We start from the raw sequence: 20,158 nt of genomic DNA, 5'->3' as shown, positions 1-20,158 counted from the left end.
ACTCCCCGTGTAATTAAACATGTCAAATGAACTCTCTTTGGGATGTCTCAGGGGCCCTTTGAAGCATCCCAAAGTTAGCTAGAAGTCAAGATATTTAGGAAGTTTTGTCAATAAATATCAAAAGGGTTTATAACAGTCAGGTAGGATCATATAAGTCACCGTGAAACATAATCATTCGCTTAGCCAAAGTTAACAAAAGATTTCAAAGGTAAACATAGAACAGATCACTTCAGAGGTAAAGGAACTTAAAATCTATTATCAAAGGCAGTTCAACATCTCAAGAAAACTTGTATTATGTGCAAAATTCTTTTCTGGGAGTCCACTTTTCATGAAACCTCCTTATGACTTTCTGTACCCATTCCTTTGTTTTCCTATCCCGAAACAGCCACATGTGTGTCAGAACTACTTCTTTTTCCCTTCATAAAATGCAGTTTCACTCCTCATACCTTCTTTGTTAACAAAATATACATCCTACTTTCCTTAAGCAACCAAAACCTGACCTTTATATTAGCATTCTATAGATTGGTGAACATAAAATTTAGAAATGATAATTTCTAAAAAAAAATTTTGCTTTCTTATACAGAACATCTCAGGATGGCACCAAATGCTGTTCATTAATACTCAAAAATCTCTTTGGTTTCTGTGTAAGAGGAAGTTAGTGTTAAGTAGTGAATGTTTCAGAATCTTATTTTATTTGGAAATAACCTAACTATTCAATAAACTTTCACGACTTAGTTTAGCACAATGTTAGTAATTCATGTTACCAAAATTTGGAAAGACTATTTTAGACAGACATTTTTAAAGTATAATTATTTTGAATAGTTTATCTAAAAGCTCATATCTCATTTACATTTTTTAGGAGTTTTTTTTTTTTTTTTTCTAGAAGTACTTTTCTTGTTGACACACTTGTAACAGATATAACAATATAGCAATATTTAACTTATAATAAACCTATTATAATATAATGTATAATATATAATATAATATAAGCCTATTTAACTTATAATAAACCTATTATAATATAATATATAATACATAATAATATAATATAAACCTATTTAACTTATAATAAAACTTGGCACAATGAAAATATTATGCTTAATATTAATTAATGGCTCTTAGACACTCATAGCTCAGTTGGTAAAGACTCTGCCTGCAGTGCAGGAGACCAGGGTTCGATTCCTGGATCAGGAAGATCTCCTGGAGGAGGGCATGGCAACCCACTCCAGTATTCTTGCCTGGAGAATCCCTGGACAGAGGAGCCTGGCAGGCTACAGTCCATGGGGTCCCAAGAGTCAGTCATGACTGAGCGACTAAACTACCACCACCACCAGACATGTCTATATCTGATTATCAAGCAAACATTAACACTAGATATTTAGTATTGAATATTTCCCAGTTCAAGTGAATCTGAAATTCATTTAGGATAATTTTTTTGTTGTTGTTTAGAACTGTTTGATTTGTAAGTGCTTACTTTTCTTTAGGCCAATTAAGTAAGAACTCATTTACAACTTCAGCAATATTATCAAAAAACGAAAGACACACAGTGAGACATACATAAATCCACATAGACAGACAGACAGACATATTCTCGTAGTTTTCTGCCTGAGATTTAAAATATTTCTTTGGAACTGTTTTTTTGGCTTGAAGTTCTAATTTGCCTAAGGCTGAGGTCTCAGGCAAAGTGGGCAGTGTATTTCAAGGATATGGAAAGGGTTAACTTTAGCTTTTCCCTAGGCAGGCTTTTTAAACAAGCTAGTTGTTTTTAATTGCATATGCAAAAAAGAACCGGTTTTGTGGTTTCCAAGAAAAAAAATGTCACTTTAACATTTTTCTCTGGAGTCCAAAGAATATCAGGGCCATCAAATCATCTTTTCTGTAGTCATAGTTTTATACCTGAATTATAGACCCAATAGTGTTCAAATTGATCTGATATCAGGGGCAGATCAGCTGATAAAAATCTTGGATTGTCCCTCTGGTGGGAAGTGAGACCTTTGTCCCATCAGAAGAATCTGAAGGGTTAAGGGAATTTGCTAGAGTGGGGGAAGCTTGGTTCATCCCCACCCTGAGAGATAGGAAGAAGTTAGAAGGGAATTCTTTAGAATGTTTGGAAAGTTTTGATCCCACATGTCAGTTCAGTCACTCAGGTGTGTCTGACTCTTTGTGACCCCATGGACTGTAGCATGCCAGTCTTCACTGTCCATCACCAATTCCCAGAGCTTGCTCAAACTCATGTCCATCAAGTCAGTGATACCATCCAACCATATCATCCTCTCTTGTCCCCTTCAATCTTTCCCAGCATCAGGGTATTTTCAAATGACTTAGTTCTTCCAATTAGGTGGCCAAACTATTGGAGTTTCAGCTTCAGCATCAGTCCTGGTGAATATTCAGAACTGATTTCCTTTAGGATTGACTGGTTGGAGATCCTTGAAGTCCAAGGGACTCGCAAGAGTCTTCTCCAACACCACAATTCAAAAGCATCAATTCTTCAGCACTCAGCTTTCTTTATAGTCTAACTTTCACATCAATACAAGCCTACTGGAAAAACCATAGCCTAGATAAATAAGAAAAAAGTGAGTTTGTTTAGGAAAAGTTGCCTTGGATTTGTTGAGTTAAAAGACTGGGACTCTAGTTCCAGTTCTGGCATCTAGTAAATGTGTGACTTTGGGAAATATTAAAAGTCTGATAACAATATAAATAATCAAAGCCTTACTTTACTCATCTGTAAAATAGGAATTAAGGATATTGATAGCTTTAACATGAAACAATGGGTATTAAGGCATGTGGAATTATGAACACTGAAATACAGACATAATTATCATAGAATTAAGTACTTTACATAAATTCATTACAGTCATAGAATTTAAAACTTTTTTTGTATGTTGGTTTTCAACTGTTTCATGAAGTTTATATAAATGCAGAAATTCTCTGGAGTTTCTGTAGCAGGTTTTGGGTTATTAATTTTTTTAAAGAATAAATGAATCTCCACACTGTTCTCCATAGTGGCTGTACTAGTTTGCATTCCCACCAACAGTGTAAGAGAGTTCCCTTTTCTCCACACCCTCTCCAGCATTTATTGCTTGTAGACTTTTGGATCGCAGCCATTCTGACTGGCGTGAAATGGTACTTCATAGTGGTTTTGATTTGCATTTCTCTGATAATGAGTGATGTTGAGCATCTTTTCATGTGTTTGTTAGCCACCTGTATGTCTTCTTTGGAGAAATGCACTGTTTATAATAGCCAGGACATGGAAGCAACCTAGATGCCCATCAGCAGATGAATGGATAAGAAAGCTGTGGTACATATACACAATGGAGTATTACTCAGCCATTAAAAAGAATACATTTGAATCAGTTCTAATGAGATGGATGAAACTGGAACCTATTATACAGAGTGAAGTAAGCCAGAAAGAAAAACACCAATACAGTATACTAACGCATATATATGGAATTTAGAAAGATGGTAACAATAACCCTGTGTACGAGACAGCAAAAGAGACATTGATGTATAGATCAGTCTTATGGACTCTGTGGGAGAGGGAGAGGGTGGGGAGATTTGGGAGAATAGCATTGAAACATGTATAATATCATGTATGAAATGAGTCGCCAGTCCAGGTTTGATGCACGGTACTGGATGCTTGGGGCTGGTGCACTGGGACGACCCAGAGGGAGGGTAGGGGAGGGAGGAGGGAGGAGGGTTCAGGATGGGGAACGCGGGTATACCTGTGGCGGATTCATTTCTATATTTGGCAAAACTAATACAATATTGTAAAGTTTAAAAATAAAATAAAATTAAAAAAAAAAGAATAAATGATCAGACTGTGCTTAACAAACCAAAATAAAAAATAGTACATTGGCTTGCTATGACTATTAATAGACTGTAATGAAGTATCACACATTAACTAACCTTAAGTGACTGAAGTTTATTATATCACAGCTCTGGGGCCAAGAATTGTGATACTAAGGTGTGGCAGGGCAATGCTCTTTCTGAAGGTGCTGGGGAGGAATTTATTCCAAGTTTCTCTCCTAGCAGCTGATATTTTGTTAGCAATCTTGGGCATTCCTTGGCTGTGGAAGCAGACTTCAGACTTCACATGGCATTCTCCTTGTGCCTATGTGGATGTCTAAATTTCGCCCCCTCTTTTTAAAGCCAACAGTTTTACTGTATTAGGGATGCACTCTACTCCATCTTTAATGACACCTGCAATGACCCTATTTTCAAACAAAGTCCCATTCAGAGGTACTGGAGGTAAAGGATTTCAATATGTGAATTTAGGAGAGGTGGTGAGGGAGATACAGTTTAACCCCATAACCTAGAGTATATTCTGAAGGAAATGGGAATCACAGAAATACGAACACAGTTTTTATGTAATTATTTTGAGGAATTTATGAAAAAAGAGTATAGAGGAGGATCCAGAGTAGGTAGAAAATTGTATTGTTTTGATTTTTAAGGTGGACAAGATTTTGAAAAACATAAGGTTCGTGGGAAAAAGCTTGTGGAAAGTCTGAGAGGAACAAGTGAAGGATCGAAGTCCAGAGAGCACAGTACAGAATGAGTGGAGATAAAGATGGGTTGGTGTTCCCTATGAAGAAAGGGAAATAATTCTGTTAATAACACAGTGAGAGAGGAGTAATGGAGAGGTAGAGATTTAGATTTGTTATATTTATTATTGCAAAGATGAGATAATTGTCTTCTAATTGATTATTATTATTATTAATATTATTTTTCAAAGTGGGAACATGGTCATATATTGAGTATAAGGTGGGAGTAGATTTGGAAGTTTAACGAAGGTAGATTTTTTTAATGAATGAGAGGATTACTTGATAGTGCTGGTGTCCAAGTTGTGATAGGTAATCACACATGTAAAGAGGAACCATCTGCTCACATGTGTGGATTTCTATACCAGTATGAGAGATAGGTAATTAGACTTATTCATATTTGGACTTTTTCTTTCCATGTGCATGTGATATAAGGGCAATGAGGCCAAGGATTTTTACTCATTAGTAAGATAATACTTAAAATTATTAACCATGGTAACCACAAAGGAGAGGGTGGGAAGTAAAGTCAAGAGGTACTGAGGATTCATGAGAAATTGAAAGACCCTAATGAGACTGACACACTGGAGTAGCTGAGCAAGCTAGTACAGGACTTTACATTTCCTGTTCCATCCGAATATTCAACTGTGGAAGTCATCTGCCACCATCCTTAAAGGGAGGGTGCTTGAGTTAGTATTGGATTTGTCACAACAGACAAAATACAACATACAAATGGTTTAAAGATATAAAATTTATTTCTTACTGGAAGAAATTCAGAAAGTGAGCATATAGTAGTTTCATAAAGCTGTCAAAACTCTAGACTCATTCTATTAATATCTTTTCTGTCTGTATCATATTACATGGTCAGAGATGTTCTTAGAGATCCATCCATCATGGCACATTCCAGCCATCCAAATAATTAGAGAAAAGGAGAAAATCACATAATTTTCCTTTAAGAACACATTCCAGAGATCATACTGAATATTGTTGTTTAGTTGACAAGCTGTACCCAACTTTTCACAACCCCACAGACTGCAGCACTCCATGCTTCCTTGTCCCTCACCATCTCCCAGAGTTTGCCAAGTTCATGTCTATTGAATCAGTGATGCCATCCAACCACTTCATCATCTGTCATCCTCTTCTCCTCTGCCTTTCCCAGGATCAGGGTCTTTTCCAAAGAGTCATATAGAATAATTCATCTTAAAATGCACTGGTCATAATTTAGTCATATTCAGCAGAGGATGTGAGGAAATTTAATCTTTGTACTAGGCTGTCATAGGCATAGTGATAAGAAGAGGGGCTTATAACTTAGGAAGAGGGGAGAGTTAATATGGGAGACAACCATCAGTCTGTGTATCAGAGCTTCAACTTAGAATAAATCAGTAAAGGAGGAAGAAAAAAATAAATTTGTGTCTAGTGGGGAGAACTGTAATCATCACGGAAGGTTAGGCATGTGAATGGACAACGGTCAGAGGGCCTGAGTCAGAGGACCAAAGTCTAAAAAGTGGTCTTAGGCCACCATAAAATGCTTGTTTGGAAAATGTGTAGATGTGGGATCCATCTGTCATGTTATAGAAAGATACATCTCCAGCCTTATAATCAAGGAATACTCCCACCCTACAGAGTTTTTCTTTTAGAGTAAGAGAAGTTTCTGGGGATGTGAGGCCCCAGTACTCCCCGTCATAGAGCCTAATGGCCCAGAAACCATTCTGCGGTGACATTGTGACCCTCCCCTCCCTTGCTACATTATTCCTACAAACTCCCAGGTCCCAGGAATGTGTGTCCTGAACCTCCACCTCCCAGAAGTATCTCTCTGAGCTGACGTGTAGCTGACCAAGCACACAGGGAATGGAGACAAATCTCTCTGGGCAGCTGGGAAGTTCCTGACATGGTTCTTGCCATGTTACTCTTCTCCCCTCTTCAGACAGGAAGAGGGCAGGATGGGCAGTGGCTGCATCCAGAGTCAGATTTACTGCAAAGACAAGGGATCATCAAGTTTCTGGGAGGGTCTCAGTAGGCTTTGGCCATGGTCTCCCTTCCGTGAGGGCTCCTCTGGCCCTGGGAAGATCCAGTTCACCTCCCTCACCCATCCTCCCTGGACCCCACAAGGGGACCCTGGACCCCACAAGGAGCTGGGTCTCTCTTGGATCATTACAGACTTACCAGTCTGGAACTCTTCTTTCCTCCAGTCTGCAAAGAGCAAATGAACGTAAGAATCCACCTTCTGACAGATAGAGCTTCCTGTCTGTCCAGAATACTATGGTAATAAACGTCTTAATTGAAGAATAACAGCAACCAAAAAAGAAAAGAAAAACCAACCTCTTTTTATACACTTGAACCTCTTTTTACAAGATACTAAATTATGTATGACTTGAAGACCTGTGTCAATGCTATGCTCTCCTCATCCAAAATTCATATAGGACAAATATTTGCAATCTATTTGGGATGTTTGAAAGGAAATATAGGATATGCTGGGTCTGAACATACAGAGTGAAGTAAGCCAGAAGGAAAAACACCAATACAGTATACTAACGCATATATATGGAATTTAAAAAGATGGTAACAATAACCTGGTGTACGAGACAGCAAAAGAGACACTGATGTATAGAACAGTCTTATGGACTCTGGGAGAGGGAGAGGGTGGGAAGATTTGGGAGAATGACATTGAAACATGTAAAATATCATGTAAGAAACGAGTTGCCAGTCCAGGTTCGATGCACCATACTGGATGCTTGGGGCTAGTGCACTGGGATGACCCAGAGGGATGGTATGGGGAGGGAGGAGGGAGGAGGGTTCAGGATGGGGAACACATGTATACCTGTGGCGGGTTCATTTTGATATTTGGCAAAATTAATACAATTATGTAAAGTTTAAAAATAAAATTAAAAAAAAAGAAAAAAAAAACAAATAACTTATTGTTCACTTTAGATTCTTCAGATTTTACAGGTGATAACCATTCTACCTTCACTCAAATCACAATGTTATATGCAACTAAAAATAATAACGCTGTTAAAATGTAATGTTCCAAACACATTATTATCTGTTAGAATAATGAGCAATATACTGAGTTCATGGAATAAAGCCTTGGAGTTTCCTTGATTTTCAGCAAACCATTTTGCACACAGTAGGGTGTTCATTGAAAATATCTTTGATAATAGAATTTTCTTCATCAGAGTCCATGTTGCTCACCAGCATATAATGGTATGTCCCTCCATGCTGCAAAAGAACAAAACAGAAAAAACTTAACTTTTATTCTTGCGTGTCCTCTTTCATTGTCTTTTTTGTTATATTAAAAGCAAATATAAGAAATATTTGTCTTTGTCCTATTTCTTCTATTGAATCCTTTGAACTTTCTCTTTTTATCCTATATCCTCATATTCCAATTTCAAACATGGTGATAAAATTATCAGGTGAAGGATAGATAGAAATATAGAAAAAACAAAGGTGGCAGGGACAGAAGCATGAAGGAAGGAGCAGAGATGGAAGAAAGGAAAGGGGAGAGGAAGGATTACATGCTGAGTCATCATTAGTGGCTTCACTTCAGAGAGAATTTAATAAAGCATTGATATTTATAAAGATAATGCTTCCAGTGCTGTTTTGCTTACACTAAACATTTTTTTAAAAAATATTTTTGCATTCTATCCCACAGGCATAGGGGTAGAACCTAAGAAAAACAGAACAATGAAGGTGTCTGAGAGATAATCATTACTCACCAGACTTGAATTGAGCCTTCCTCCTCTCTGAAAGAAAATACACAATCATGCATGTATATAAACAGATTTTCTTAACATCATGAAGAAGATGCAAGTAACGCCATACATCTGTCAATATTTGTGTCTGAAACTTGCTAAGTAATGTCCATTTCAAAAGCAATGAAAGAAATGTGTAAAGTTCATTCCATCTGGAAACTTCACTATAATTTGAAGAAAATAATCAGATATAAATAGACATGAAGATTTAATAATTCTTGTAGTAGGATACTAAAAATAATGTAGAATTATTTTAGAAAATAGCCATAGAATTTATGTATAAAATATCAATGAAGTTTACTGAGTGACTGAAAAATGTATGTTCAAGACCCTGAAGGAAGAGAAATTTGTTGAATTAGCTATTAAAAAGTTAAAATAAAAATGAATAAACAGTAATAATTTTGCTTGGAAAGAAAAAGTGATGCAAATTCATGTAAAAATATTTATATACCTTAGATTACTGGAGATTATGGTCAAGCAAAGTGTATCAAGATTACACTTGACATTAGTATATGCAAAGTGTTTGAAAGGTCAGCAAAGGAAGAACTTATTCAGCAGCTTTGGAGTCTGAACATTATTCTTAAGTTGAAAGAATATAATATATAAAAAATGGGGACCCCATCTCAGAGCACATAAGAAAAAACCGAAGTTAAAAGAAGCTTTCTATTGAATGGAAATAACAACATTCTTCTTAGCATAATCCCTTTGATCTCACCAATCTTTTTTTTTTCACCAACCTTATAATGAAGTCATGGTAATCACCAGAAAGATAAAATAAAAAGGAAGATTAAAAACTAGAGGAGGGAATTAAGAGACTTAATACAGGAGGAGTTCATGAAACCAAAAAGAAAATGGATAAGGTAATTTGAAATTCACAAGAAGGCAAAGGAAAGACAGGAGTATGTAAGAGGTGAATGTCATAAGAGGAAAACTATATCTAGGAAATAAATCTTTTTAAAAAAGTCACAGGAAAAGAGATACAGATGTATAGAACAGCCCTTTGGCTCTGTGGGAGAGGGTGAGGGTGGGATGAGTTGAGAGAATGGCATTGAAACATGTATATTATCATATGTGAAATGAATCACCAGTCCAGGTTCGATGCATGAGACAGGGTGTTCGGGGCTGGTGCACTGGGATGACCTAGAGGGGTGGGAGGCAGGGAGGTGGGAGGTGGGGTTCAGGATGGGGAACACATGTACACTTGTGGCAGATTCATGTCAAATTTTTCTTAATTAAAAAATATAAGTCACAAAGCTTACCAATTTCCTTCTTGAATTGTTCTGAAAAATATAATGGAAAAACACGTAAATTTCAAGGAAAACCAATACAGAAAATAAAATAAGAGGAAAAATATATATAAGAAATAAATCTTTTTAAAAAAGTCATAAAAATTACCCTTTTCTTTCTTGAGTTGTTCTGAAAAATATAATGGAAAAACTCATGTAAATTTCACGGAAAGCCAATACAGAAAATAAAATAAGAGGAAAAAAACATGTCTAGGAAATAAATCTTTTTAAAAAAGTCATAAAACTTACCATTTTCTTTCTTGAGTTGTTCTGAAAAACATAATGGAAAAACTCATGTAAATTTCATGGAAAGCCAATACAGAAAATAAAATAAGAGGAAAAAAACATGTCTAGGAAATAAATCTTTTTAAAAAAGTCATAAAATTTACCATTTTCTTTCTTGAGTTCTTCTGAAAAACATAATGGAGAAACTCATGTAAATTTCACGGAAAGCCAATACAGAAAATAAAATAAGAGGAAAAAAACATGTCTAGGAAATAAATCTTTTAAAAAAAGTCATAAAACTTACCATTTTCTTTCTTGAGTTGTTCTGAAAAATATAATGGAAAAACTCATGTAAATTTCACGGAAAGCCAATACAGAAAATAAAATAAGAGGAAAAAAACATGTCTAGGAAATAAATCTTTTTAAAAAAGTCATAAAACTTACCATTTTCTTTCTTGAGTTGTTCTGAAAAATATAATGGAAAAACTCATGTAAATTTCACGGAAAGCCAATACAGAAAATAAAATAAGAGGAAAAAAATATGTCTAGGAAATAAATCTTTTTATTTTTATTTATTTATTTATTTTTAAAAATAAATCTTTTTAAAAAGTCATGAAACTTACCATAATCTTTCTTGAGTTGTTCTGAAAAATATAATGGAAAAACTCATGTAAATTTCACGGAAAGCCAATACAGAAAATAAAATAAGAGGAAAAAAACATGTCTAGGAAATAAATCTTTTTAAAAAAGTCATAAAACTTACCATTTTCTTTCTTGAGTTGTTCTGAAAAATATAATGGAAAAACTCATGTAAATTTCACGGAAAGCCAATACAGAAAATAAAATAAGAGGAAAAAAACATGTCTAGGAAATAAATCTTTTAAAAAAAGTCATAAAACTTACCATTTTCTTTCTTGAGTTCTTCTGAAAAACATAATGGAAAAACTCATGTAAATTTCACGGAAAGCCAATACAGAAAATAAAATAAGAGGAAAAAAACATGTCTAGGAAATAAATCTTTTTATTTTTATTTATTTATTTATTTTTAAAAATAAATCTGTTTAAAAAGTCATGAAACTTACCATAATCTTTCTTGAGTTGTTCTGAAAAATATAATGGAAAAACTCATGTAAATTTCACGGAAAGCCAATACAGAAAATAAAATAAGAGGAAAAAAACATGTCTAGGAAATAAATCTTTTTAAAAAAGTCATAAAACTTACCATTTTCTTTCTTGAGTTGTTCTGAAAAATATAATGGAAAAACTCATGTAAATTTCACGGAAAGCCAATACAGAAAATAAAATAAGAGGAAAAAAATATGTCTAGGAAATAAATCTTTTTATTTTTATTTATTTATTTATTTTTAAAAATAAATCTTTTTAAAAAGTCATGAAACTTACCATAATCTTTCTTGAGTTGTTCTGAAAAATATAATGGAAAAACTCATGTAAATTTCACGGAAAGCCAATACAGAAAATAAAATAAGAGGAAAAAAACATGTCTAGGAAATAAATCTTTTAAAAAAAGTCATAAAACTTACCATTTTCTTTCTTGAGTTCTTCTGAAAAACATAATGGAAAAACTCATGTAAATTTCACGGAAAGCCAATACAGAAAATAAAATAAGAGGAAAAAAACATGTCTAGGAAATAAATCTTTTTATTTTTATTTATTTATTTATTTTTAAAAATAAATCTGTTTAAAAAGTCATGAAACTTACCATAATCTTTCTTGAGTTGTTCTGAAAAATATAATGGAAAAACTCATGTAAATTTCACGGAAAGCCAATACAGAAAATAAAATAAGAGGAAAAAAACATGTCTAGGAAATAAATCTTTTTAAAAAAGTCATAAAACTTACCATTTTCTTTCTTGAGTTGTTCTGAAAAATATAATGGAAAAACTCATGTAAATTTCACGGAAAGCCAATACAGAAAATAAAATAAGAGGAAAAAAATATGTCTAGGAAATAAATCTTTTTATTTTTATTTATTTATTTATTTTTAAAAATAAATCTTTTTAAAAAGTCATGAAACTTACCATAATCTTTCTTGAGTTGTTCTGAAAAATATAATGGAAAAACTCATGTAAATTTCACGGAAAGCCAATACAGAAAATAAAATAAGAGGAAAAAAACATGTCTAGGAAATAAATCTTTTTAAAAAAGTCATAAAACTTACCATTTTCTTTCTTGAGTTGTTCTGAAAAATATAATGGAAAAACTCATGTAAATTTCAAGGAAAGCCAATACAGAAAATAAAATAAGAGGAAAAAAATATGTCTAGGAAATAAATCTTTTTATTTTTATTTATTTATTTATTTTTAAAAATAAATCTTTTTAAAAAGTCATGAAACTTACCATAATCTTTCTTGAGTTGTTCTGAAAAATATAATGGAAAAACTCATGTAAATTTCACGGAAAGCCAATACAGAAAATAAAATAAGAGGAAAAAAACATGTCTAGGAAATAAATCTTTTAAAAAAAGTCATAAAACTTACCATTTTCTTTCTTGAGTTCTTCTGAAAAACATAATGGAAAAACTCATGTAAATTTCACGGAAAGCCAATACAGAAAATAAAATAAGAGGAAAAAAACATGTCTAGCAAATAAATCTTTTTATTTTTATTTATTTATTTATTTTTAAAAATAAATCTGTTTAAAAAGTCATGAAACTTACCATAATCTTTCTTGAGTTGTTCTGAAAAATATAATGGAAAAACTCATGTAAATTTCACGGAAAGCCAATACAGAAAATAAAATAAGAGGAAAAAAACATGTCTAGGAAATAAATCTTTTTAAAAAAGTCATAAAACTTACCATTTTCTTTCTTGAGTTGTTCTGAAAAATATAATGGAAAAACTCATGTAAATTTCACGGAAAGCCAATACAGAAAATAAAATAAGAGGAAAAAAATATGTCTAGGAAATAAATCTTTTTATTTTTATTTATTTATTTATTTTTAAAAATAAATCTTTTTAAAAAGTCATGAAACTTACCATAATCTTTCTTGAGTTGTTCTGAAAAATATAATGGAAAAACTCATGTAAATTTCACGGAAAGCCAATACAGAAAATAAAATAAGAGGAAAAAAACATGTCTAGGAAATAAATCTTTTTAAAAAAGTCATAAAACTTACCATTTTCTTTCTTGAGTTGTTCTGAAAAATATAATGGAAAAACTCATGTAAATTTCAAGGAAAGCCAATACAGAAAATAAAATAAGAGGAAAAAAATATGTCTAGGAAATAAATCTTTTTATTTTTATTTATTTATTTATTTTTAAAAATAAATCTTTTTAAAAAGTCATGAAACTTACCATAATCTTTCTTGAGTTGTTCTGAAAAATATAATGGAAAAACTCATGTAAATTTCACGGAAAGCCAATACAGAAAATAAAATAAGAGGAAAAAAACATGTCTAGGAAATAAATCTTTTAAAAAAAGTCATAAAACTTACCATTTTCTTTCTTGAGTTCTTCTGAAAAACATAATGGAAAAACTCATGTAAATTTCACGGAAAGCCAATACAGAAAATAAAATAAGAGGAAAAAAACATATCTAGGAAATAAATCTTTTAAAAAAAATCATAAAACTTACCATTTTCTTTCTTGAGTTGTTCTGAAAAATATAATGGAAAAACTCATGTAAATTTCATGGAAAGCCAATACAGAAAATAAAATAAGAGGAAAAAAACATGTCTAGGAAATAAATCTTTTTAAAAAAGTCATAAAACTTACCATTTTCTTTCTTGAGTTGTTCTGAAAAATATAATGGAAAAACTCATGTAAATTTCACGGAAAGCCAATACAGAAAATAAAATAAGAGGAAAAAAACATATCTAGGAAATAAATCATTTTTAAAAAGTCATAAAACTTACCATTTTCTTTCTTGAGTTGTTCTGAAAAATATAATGGAAAAACTCATGTAAATTTCAAGGAAAGCCAATACAGAAAATGAAATAAGAGGAAAAAACATGTCTAGGAAATAAATCTTTTTAAAAAAGTCATAAAACTTACCATTTTCTATCTTGAGTTGTTCTGAAAAACATAATGGAAAAACTCATGTAAATTTCAAGGAAAGCCAATACAGAAAATAAAATAAGAGGAAAAAAACATGTCTAGGAAATAAATCTTTTTTAAAAAGTCATAAAACTTACCATTTTCTTTCTTGAGTTGTTCTGAAAAACATAATGGAAAAACTCATGTAAATTTCACGGAAAGCCAATACAGAAAATAAAATAAGAGGGAAAAAACATGTCTAGGAAATAAATCTTTTTAAAAAAGTCATAAAACTTACCATTTTCTATCTTGAGTTGTTCTGAAAAATATAATGGAAAAACTCAGGTAAATTTCAAGGAAAGCCAATACAGAAAATAAAATAAGAGGAAAAAAACATGTCTAGGAAATAAATCTTTTTTAAAAAGTCATAAAACTTACCATTTTCTTTCTTGAGTTGTTCTGAAAAATATAATGGAAAAACACGTAAATTTCAAGGAAAGCCAATACAGAAAATAAAATAAGAGGAAAAAAAACATGTCTAGGAAATAAATCTTTTTAAAAAAGTCATAAAACTTACCATTTTCTTTCTTGAGTTGTTCTGAAAAATATAATGGAAAAACTCATGTAAATTTCATGGAAAGCCAATACAGAAAATAAAATAAGAGGAAAAAAACATATCTAGGAAATAAATCTTTTTTAAAAAGTCATAAAACTTACCATTTTCTTTCTTGAGTTGTTCTGAAAAACATAATGGAAAAACTCATGTAAATTTCAAGGAAAGCCAATACAGAAAATAAAATAAGAGGGAAAAAACATGTCTAGGAAATAAATCTTTTTAAAAAAGTCATAAAACTTACCATTTTCTATCTTGAGTTGTTCTGAAAAATATAATGGAAAAACTCATGTAAATTTCACGGAAAGCCAATACAGAAAATAAAATAAGAGGAAAAAAACATGTCTAGGAAATAAATCTTTTTAAAAAAGTCATAAAACTTACCATTTTCTTTCTTGAGTTGTTCTGAAAAATATAATGGAAAAACTCATGTAAATTTCACGGAAAGCCAATACAGAAAATAAAATAAGAGGGAAAAAACATGTCTAGGAAATAAATCTTTTTAAAAAAGTCATAAAACTTACCATTTTCTATCTTGAGTTGTTCTGAAAAACATAATGGAAAAACTCATGTAAATTTCATGGAAAGCCAATACAGAAAATAAAATAAGAGGAAAAAAATATGTCTAGGAAATAAATCTTTTTATTTTTATTTATTTATTTATTTTTTAAAAATAAATCTTTTTTAAAAAGTCATAAAACTTACCATTTTCTTTCTTGATTTGTTCTGAAAAACATAATGGAAAACTCATGTAAATTTCAAGGAAAGCCAATACAGAAAATAAAATAAGAGGAAAAAAACATATCTAGGAAATAAATCATTTTTAAAAAGTCATAAAACTTACCATTTTCTTTCTTGAGTTGTTCTGAAAAATATAATGGAAAAACTCATGTAAATTTCAAGGAAAGCCAATACAGAAAATGAAATAAGAGGAAAAAACATGTCTAGGAAATAAATCTTTTTAAAAAAGTCATAAAACTTACCATTTTCTATCTTGAGTTGTTCTGAAAAACATAATGGAAAAACTCATGTAAATTTCAAGGAAAGCCAATACAGAAAATAAAATAAGAGGAAAAAAACATGTCTAGGAAATAAATCTTTTTTAAAAAGTCATAAAACTTACCATTTTCTTTCTTGAGTTGTTCTGAAAAACATAATGGAAAAACTCATGTAAATTTCACGGAAAGCCAATACAGAAAATAAAATAAGAGGGAAAAAACATGTCTAGGAAATAAATCTTTTTAAAAAAGTCATAAAACTTACCATTTTCTATCTTGAGTTGTTCTGAAAAATATAATGGAAAAACTCAGGTAAATTTCATGGAAAGCCAATACAGAAAATAAAATAAGAGGAAAAAAACATGTCTAGGAAATAAATCTTTTTTAAAAAGTCATAAAACTTACCATTTTCTTTCTTGAGTTGTTCTGAAAAACATAATGGAAAAACTCATGTAAATTTCACGGAAAGCCAATACAGAAAATGAAATAAGAGGAAAAAACATGTCTAGGAAATAAATCTTTTTAAAAAAGTCATAAAACTTACCATTTTCTATCTTGAGTTGTTCTGAAAAATATAATGGAAAAACTCAGGTAAATTTCAAGGAAAGCCAATACAGAAAATAAAATAAGAGGAAAAAAACATGTCTAGGAAATAAATCTTTTTTAAAAAGTCATAAAACTTACCATTTTCTTTCTTGAGTTGTTCTGAAAAATATAATGGAAAAACTCATGTAAATTTCACGGAAAGCCAATACAGAAAATAAAATAAGAGGGAAAAAACATGTCTAGGAAATAAATCTTTTTAAAAAAGTCATAAAACTTACCATTTTCTATCTTGAGTTGTTCTGAAAAACATAATGGAAAAACTCATGTAAATTTCAAGGAAAGCCAATACAGAAAATAAAATAAGAGGAAAAAAACATGTCTAGGAAATAAATCTTTTTAAAAAAGTCATAAAACTTACCCTTTTCTTTCTTGAGTTGTTCTGAAAAATATAATGGAAAAACTCATGTAAATTTCACGGAAAGCCAATACAGAAAATAAAATAAGAGGGAAAAAACATGTCTAGGAAATAAATCTTTTTAAAAAAGTCATAAAACTTACCCTTTTCTTTCTTGAGTTGTTCTGAAAAATATAATGGAAAAACTCATGTAAATTTCAAGGAAAGCCAATACAGAAAATAAAATAAGAGGAAAAAAACATATCTAGGAAATAAATCTCTTTTAAAAAGTCATAAAACTTACCATTTTCTTTCTTGAGTTGTTCTGAAAAATATAATGGAAAACCTCATGTCAATTTCAAGGAAAAACAATATAGTATATGAAAGTGAAAATAAAATTCCACTGCTCAGTAAATAGATAAGATGAATGTAATTAGAAAAAAAAAACCAAAGAAACAAAAAGTCCTGAAAAATACCAAGGAAACAAGTATTTTTATCTTGGGAAGAATGGAAGATTTGTTCTTGCAGAGAAAAAAATCTTAACCTGACATTTTGGTAAGCAATGACTATTGCTCACCATGAAGCCATCAGAACCCGAGAGTCGATTCAGGATAGAGAAAAACAGGATACTGGCCCAGTAGTTATGATGCATGTCAAAGGAATAATTTCGGTGAGCCCAGACACTTGTATCTTACCACACATAGAAAAGCATTAACATCATTAACTTGAGATGCCTGTTTTGTTTCTTTTTAAAATTATTCTCAGAGGTAATCTTGATGTGTTTATACTACAGTTACCCCCATCCCCTCGGTAAAAACTTCAAGATATCTTGAATCCTTTCTTACCTCTCTGGAAGAGTTCCTCAGAACTCTCTGGGATCCTGTCTCCCAGATTGTAGTCCTGAGTAAGGTCCCCAGATAAAACATAACTTGACACTTTAAGCTTGTGCATTTGTTTTTCAGTCAATAATTTTGGTTTGGTGACCAACAAAGGAACCAAAAACATACTTCTCTCCTTCACCTGAACTCCATGAGGATCTCTAGCTTTGTCACTAGCAGAAGTTTTTTGTGCCCATCTGCCTCCTCAGAGAGTCCAGATGATTCTGGGTGGATCTTGAATCTCCCATTTTACTGATGAGCCTGAGTTTTAGTCTGTGGTGTTAAATCTCTGTCTGAAATTCAGTGTCAAGAAGAGATGCCTGGGTGAATGTAGTGGGAATTCTTGATAATGTACTTTCACAGCCCTGAGAAATTTCATAGAATTGCACCTGCAAAAACAGCATATATTAAGAAACTGTTTTTCTTAAGAATAATCTTCTTGTTACAAACCCCAAGGGTGAACCCGGAAGGGAGTATGACTGGGATCATGAAAGTATGGACTTTGGAACACCGGGTTGGCATCAGGCATGAATGTTGCCTAAGCAGTTGCTGATTGTTCCTGAAACTAGCCCAGATGGGAACAGCCTGGGGTAAAAACAAGATCTGGACTATGTCAGTGTAGTGTGTTGGGAAAGATAAGATCAAACAAAGTCTTGTAGTCTGCAATTAGCAACAAAAGCTGGACTCAGAGTGGACTCTGCATCTCAGTCCAGTAGAGGCTGCAGGTCTCCTGACCCATTGCTCCAGATTTTGTGTTCTGTCTTCATTATCATCGCTTGTTACCAGACCATTAGGTCAACAGGTAAAAGACACTGAGAAACTTTTGCTCAGTTGAAAGACACTGAGAGGTTTATCCTCAGGTGAGACACATTGGGAAGATTTTGTTGTGTATGTACAGCATTTATACTTACAAGTACTTGCTTTGTTGTGAATTAAAAGACATTTCACCCTAAAAATGGCCAAATTGAGGCTCTTTTGACATCACTTCATGGGAAATAGATGGGGAAACAGTGGAAACAGTGTCAGACTTTATTTTTGGGGGCTCCAAAATCACTGCAGATGGTGACTGCAGCCATGATATTAAAAGACGCTTACTCCTTGGAAGAAAAGTTATGACCAACCTAGATAGCATGTTGAAAAGCAGAGAAATTACTTTGCTAACAAAGATCCGTTTAGTCAAAGCTATGGTTTTTCCAGTGGTCATGTATGGATGTGAGACCTGGACTGTGAAGAAAGCTGAGTGCTGAAAAATTGATGCTTTTGAACTGTGGTGTTGGAGAAGACTCTTGAGAGTCCCTTGGACTGCAAGGAGATCCAATCAGTCCATTCTAAAGGACATCAGCCCTTGGTGTTCTTTGGAAGGAATGATGCTAAAGCTGAAACTCTAGTACACTGGCCACCCCATGCGAAGAGTTGACTCATTGGAAAAGACTCTGATGCTGTGAAGGATTGGGGGCAGGAGGAGAAGGGGAGGACAAAGGATGAGATGGCTGGATGGCATCACCGACTCGATGGACGTGAGTCTGAGTGAACTCTGGCAGTTGGTGATCAACAGGGAGGCCTGGCGTGCTGCAATTCATGGGGTCGGAAAGAGTCGGACATGACTGAGTGACTGAACTGAACTGACATACCAAAATTATATTTTTGCATGCACAGATAAAAAGACCTTGCTTGTTGGAACATCTTTTCAGAATTCTGACTTTAAAGGAAAAAAAAAAAAAAAGCTCTTCTATGGGCGAACTTGCACTTTTGTCCTTGTGTCTTTGAGATGTAAATGTTCTACCTCCTCTTCTCAGATTTTTTTCTGTGTTTTGAGGGTGTGTTCTCTGCATACCAAGGTAACATATTGCCAGGAGCCAGCCCGGGAGTTCCCACCCATGACAAGGTCATGCGGGAGAGCCCTGATGGGCAAGGCGAGTCAGGGCTCAAGGGCAGCTCCCCCCACCCTCCCGATCTACCTGAGCATCTACCCCAAAACCAGAATCTGTCTGTTTTACTATTTTATGACTTTTACCAACTCCTCTGACATTAACAGGGGGCTATCCCCGACCACCTTTCTCTGAAGAAAATCAACTTAAAGCTCTAGTTAATAAGTCTCCTGGGCATCATAGGAGTGTTTCAATTCAAACCCCTCTGATGACTTTCTAGTTTGCCTGACAGGTTTGTTCGGACTTCTGCAGCTACGCATGTGATTGTTAACAGCCTCCCAACCACGACAGGAGCGGGAAGCTTAAGATATTCTAACAATGCAGAGCTTATCAGAGTTAAAATTCTTAGAATAAGACTAGTAGAAGATTTCTTTGTTGAGCTAATGCTTGCTGCCAAGTTTCCATATCCCTTACCTACTGTGTCCCTGGGAGTGTATTGATTAATATAGTTGGTATATAGAAATGTAAGTAGTAGCTTTGATGTTTGTAACCTTGGACCCTTGAGTTAATTCTTTTCTTGTTATAGCCCACCACACTTTTGCCTTATAGGAATGCAACTTTATCTAATGCTTTTGGAGGGTGGCACCTGACTTTAGAATAATCACCTTTAGAGAAAAATAAGTTTTCTGAAGAAAGGGTCATAAAATGTTAACAGGCCTCCTGGCCAGAAGATGATGTAAATCACCTAAAGCTTTGCATACGATAAGTTTGCAGAAAGAAAGCCTGGCTTCGATAAGGATCAAGGACTGCTGACCTTGCATGACTCCACCCCTCCCCCCATTATCCTCTATGCACAACTTAAGGTATAAAAACTACTTTGGAAAATAAAGTGTGGGCCTTGCTCACCGAAGCTTGGTCTCCCCATGTCGTTCTTTCTCTTTCCTTTTCCTTTTCAGGCTGATTCCCTGGAGTGCAGGGGCCCTCTGTGTTCACTTTCCTGCCTGGGCTTCTGAGACCCACTCGAGAAGGTGCCTAAGGTGGGGCACCTTCAGCTATTGAGTGGGCGCCTT

The 20,158-nt window shown here is 33.1% G+C and overlaps 1 protein-coding gene across 1 annotated transcript in view; it reads right to left on the bottom strand.

The window, feature by feature from the left end:
• Positions 1-5,268: 5,268 nt before the first annotated feature.
• The window catches only part of LOC147347012 (butyrophilin subfamily 1 member A1-like), a 109,197-nt gene continuing 94,307 nt past the window's right edge, over positions 5,269-20,158 (bottom strand). The window contains exons 4-18 of the mRNA XM_086370568.1: positions 17,188-17,242; positions 13,111-13,131; positions 12,792-12,812; positions 12,473-12,493; positions 12,154-12,174; positions 11,835-11,855; positions 11,516-11,536; positions 11,197-11,217; positions 10,878-10,898; positions 10,419-10,439; positions 9,544-9,564; positions 8,249-8,275; positions 7,725-7,751; positions 6,699-6,725; positions 5,269-6,507 (exon numbers count right to left, since the gene is read on the bottom strand). Of these exons, the coding sequence (XP_086226694.1) occupies positions 5,981-6,507; positions 6,699-6,725; positions 7,725-7,751; positions 8,249-8,275; positions 9,544-9,564; positions 10,419-10,439; positions 10,878-10,898; positions 11,197-11,217; positions 11,516-11,536; positions 11,835-11,855; positions 12,154-12,174; positions 12,473-12,493; positions 12,792-12,812; positions 13,111-13,131; positions 17,188-17,242 (873 nt within the window). The 3' untranslated portion in view covers positions 5,269-5,980. The remainder of the gene's footprint in view (positions 6,508-6,698; positions 6,726-7,724; positions 7,752-8,248; positions 8,276-9,543; positions 9,565-10,418; positions 10,440-10,877; positions 10,899-11,196; positions 11,218-11,515; positions 11,537-11,834; positions 11,856-12,153; positions 12,175-12,472; positions 12,494-12,791; positions 12,813-13,110; positions 13,132-17,187; positions 17,243-20,158) is intronic.

Source organism: Bos grunniens, chromosome 23, assembly GCF_055505025.1.
Source record: "Bos grunniens cultivar Pamir isolate PY7600 chromosome 23, Bosgru_T2T1.0, whole genome shotgun sequence".
Classification (NCBI taxonomy): Eukaryota; Metazoa; Chordata; class Mammalia; order Artiodactyla; family Bovidae; genus Bos; species Bos grunniens.
Note: the sequence above shows the minus strand (reverse complement) of the source record. Positions and strands in the feature narration are given on the sequence as shown.